This window comes from Cebus imitator, unplaced genomic scaffold (genome assembly GCF_001604975.1).
Source record: "Cebus imitator isolate Cc_AM_T3 unplaced genomic scaffold, Cebus_imitator-1.0 Scaffold265, whole genome shotgun sequence".
NCBI classification, from domain to species: Eukaryota; Metazoa; Chordata; class Mammalia; order Primates; family Cebidae; genus Cebus; species Cebus imitator.
Window position 1 is genome coordinate 3,071,556 of NW_016107580.1, and position 1,614 is coordinate 3,073,169.

Genomic DNA, 1,614 nt, shown 5'->3' on the forward strand with positions numbered 1-1,614 from the left:
GCACTGTTTACAATAGCAAGGACCTGGAACCAACCCAAATGCCCATCGACAATAGACTGGATAGGGAAAATGTGGCACATATACACCATGGAATATTATGCAGCCATAAAAAACGATGAGTTTGGGTCCTTTGTGGGGACATGGATGAACCTGGAAACCATCATTCTCAGCAAACTGACAGAGAATCATTCTCTTTTTATGCAGAAGAGACATAAAAACAAAAACAATCCTGTAGGACATCAATATTCACAAATCAGGCAGAAAATGAAGTCACTGTGAATGGGTCTGAGGAATAGCCAGTGAAAGCTGGGAATGTGTGAAATAGAATCCTGTAACAAATTAATATTCACATTTTTTTCAACAGGAACAATTCACAGAGAAGATGGAGATTGGAAACCACACCACAGTGACAGAGTTTATCATTTTAGGGTTAACTGAGGATCCTACACTTCGTAACATCTTCTTCGTGATATTTCTAGGAATCTACATTGTCACCTTAATAGGCAATATCAGCATAATCATTTTAATAAGAAGCTGTTCCCAGCTTCACACCCCCATGTACCTGTTCCTCAGCCATTTGGCTTTTGTGGACATTGGGCTTTCCACAGTAGTCACGCCTATAATGCTTATGGGATTCCTAAAGCATGGAACAGCCCTCCCTGTCACTAGCTGTGAAGCCCAGCTCTGTTCTGTAGTCATGTTTGGGACAGCTGAGTGCTTCCTGCTGGCAACCATGGCCTATGATCACTATGTGGCCATCTGCTTGCCCCTGGAATACTCTACCCACATGTCCCCCAGAATCTGCATCCTCTTCGTGGGGGCTTGTTACCTGGGTGGATGTGTGAATACCTCAACATTTTCTAGTTGTTTATTGAGGTTGTCTTTCTGTGGACCAAATCAGATAGATCATTTTTTCTGTGATATCTCTCCTTTGCTGAAACTTTCCTGCTCAGATATCTCTATTCCTGAAATAGAGATCCCTTCCATTTCTTCTGGCTCTATCATTGTGGTCACAGTATTTGTCATAGCTGTTTCCTACATCTACATCCTCGTCACCATCCTGAAGATGTGCTCTGCCAAGGGGCGCCACAAGGCCTTCTCCACCTGCTCCTCCCACCTCACAGTGGTTACTCTCTACTATGGAACGATTACCTTCATTTACGTGATGCCCAAGTCCAGTTACTCAACTAGCCAGAACAGATTGATATCTCTGTCCTATACAGCGGTAATCCCTATATTGAACCCCTTTATCTATAGTCTGAGGAACAGAGATGTAAAGGAGGCACTAAGAAAGGCAACTCTCAGAATATATTCTTAGGATCAAGAATATTTCAGATAACCTATAAGGTTTTCATTATCGGTATCACACTTAGGACCTATCAAATACTGCTTAGCTGATTGCTTAAAATTACATTTATTTGCTCTGACTTTTACTTTTAAATACTTGTAGACCAATTTGGAGACACCTATAAATCAGTAATAATAACAGTAATAATTATCACTGTTATTAAACTCTTGTAGATGCCAAGGATTTTCCTTTAATTTATTTCACAAACAATAACTTTTACTTAGTTCGTGTCAGGCCCTGTTCTAAGCATGTTACATATATTAATT

At 40.4% G+C, this 1,614-nt stretch overlaps 1 protein-coding gene across 1 annotated transcript; it reads left to right on the forward strand.

Annotated features, from left to right (window-relative positions):
• The first annotated feature begins 382 nt into the window (after positions 1-382).
• On the forward strand, positions 383-1,318 carry LOC108283817 (olfactory receptor 491-like). Its single transcript, XM_017500371.2, has one exon. It carries the CDS (start codon positions 383-385, stop codon positions 1,316-1,318), a length of 936 nt encoding a protein of 311 aa, XP_017355860.1.
• The last annotated feature ends 296 nt before the right edge of the window (positions 1,319-1,614 follow it).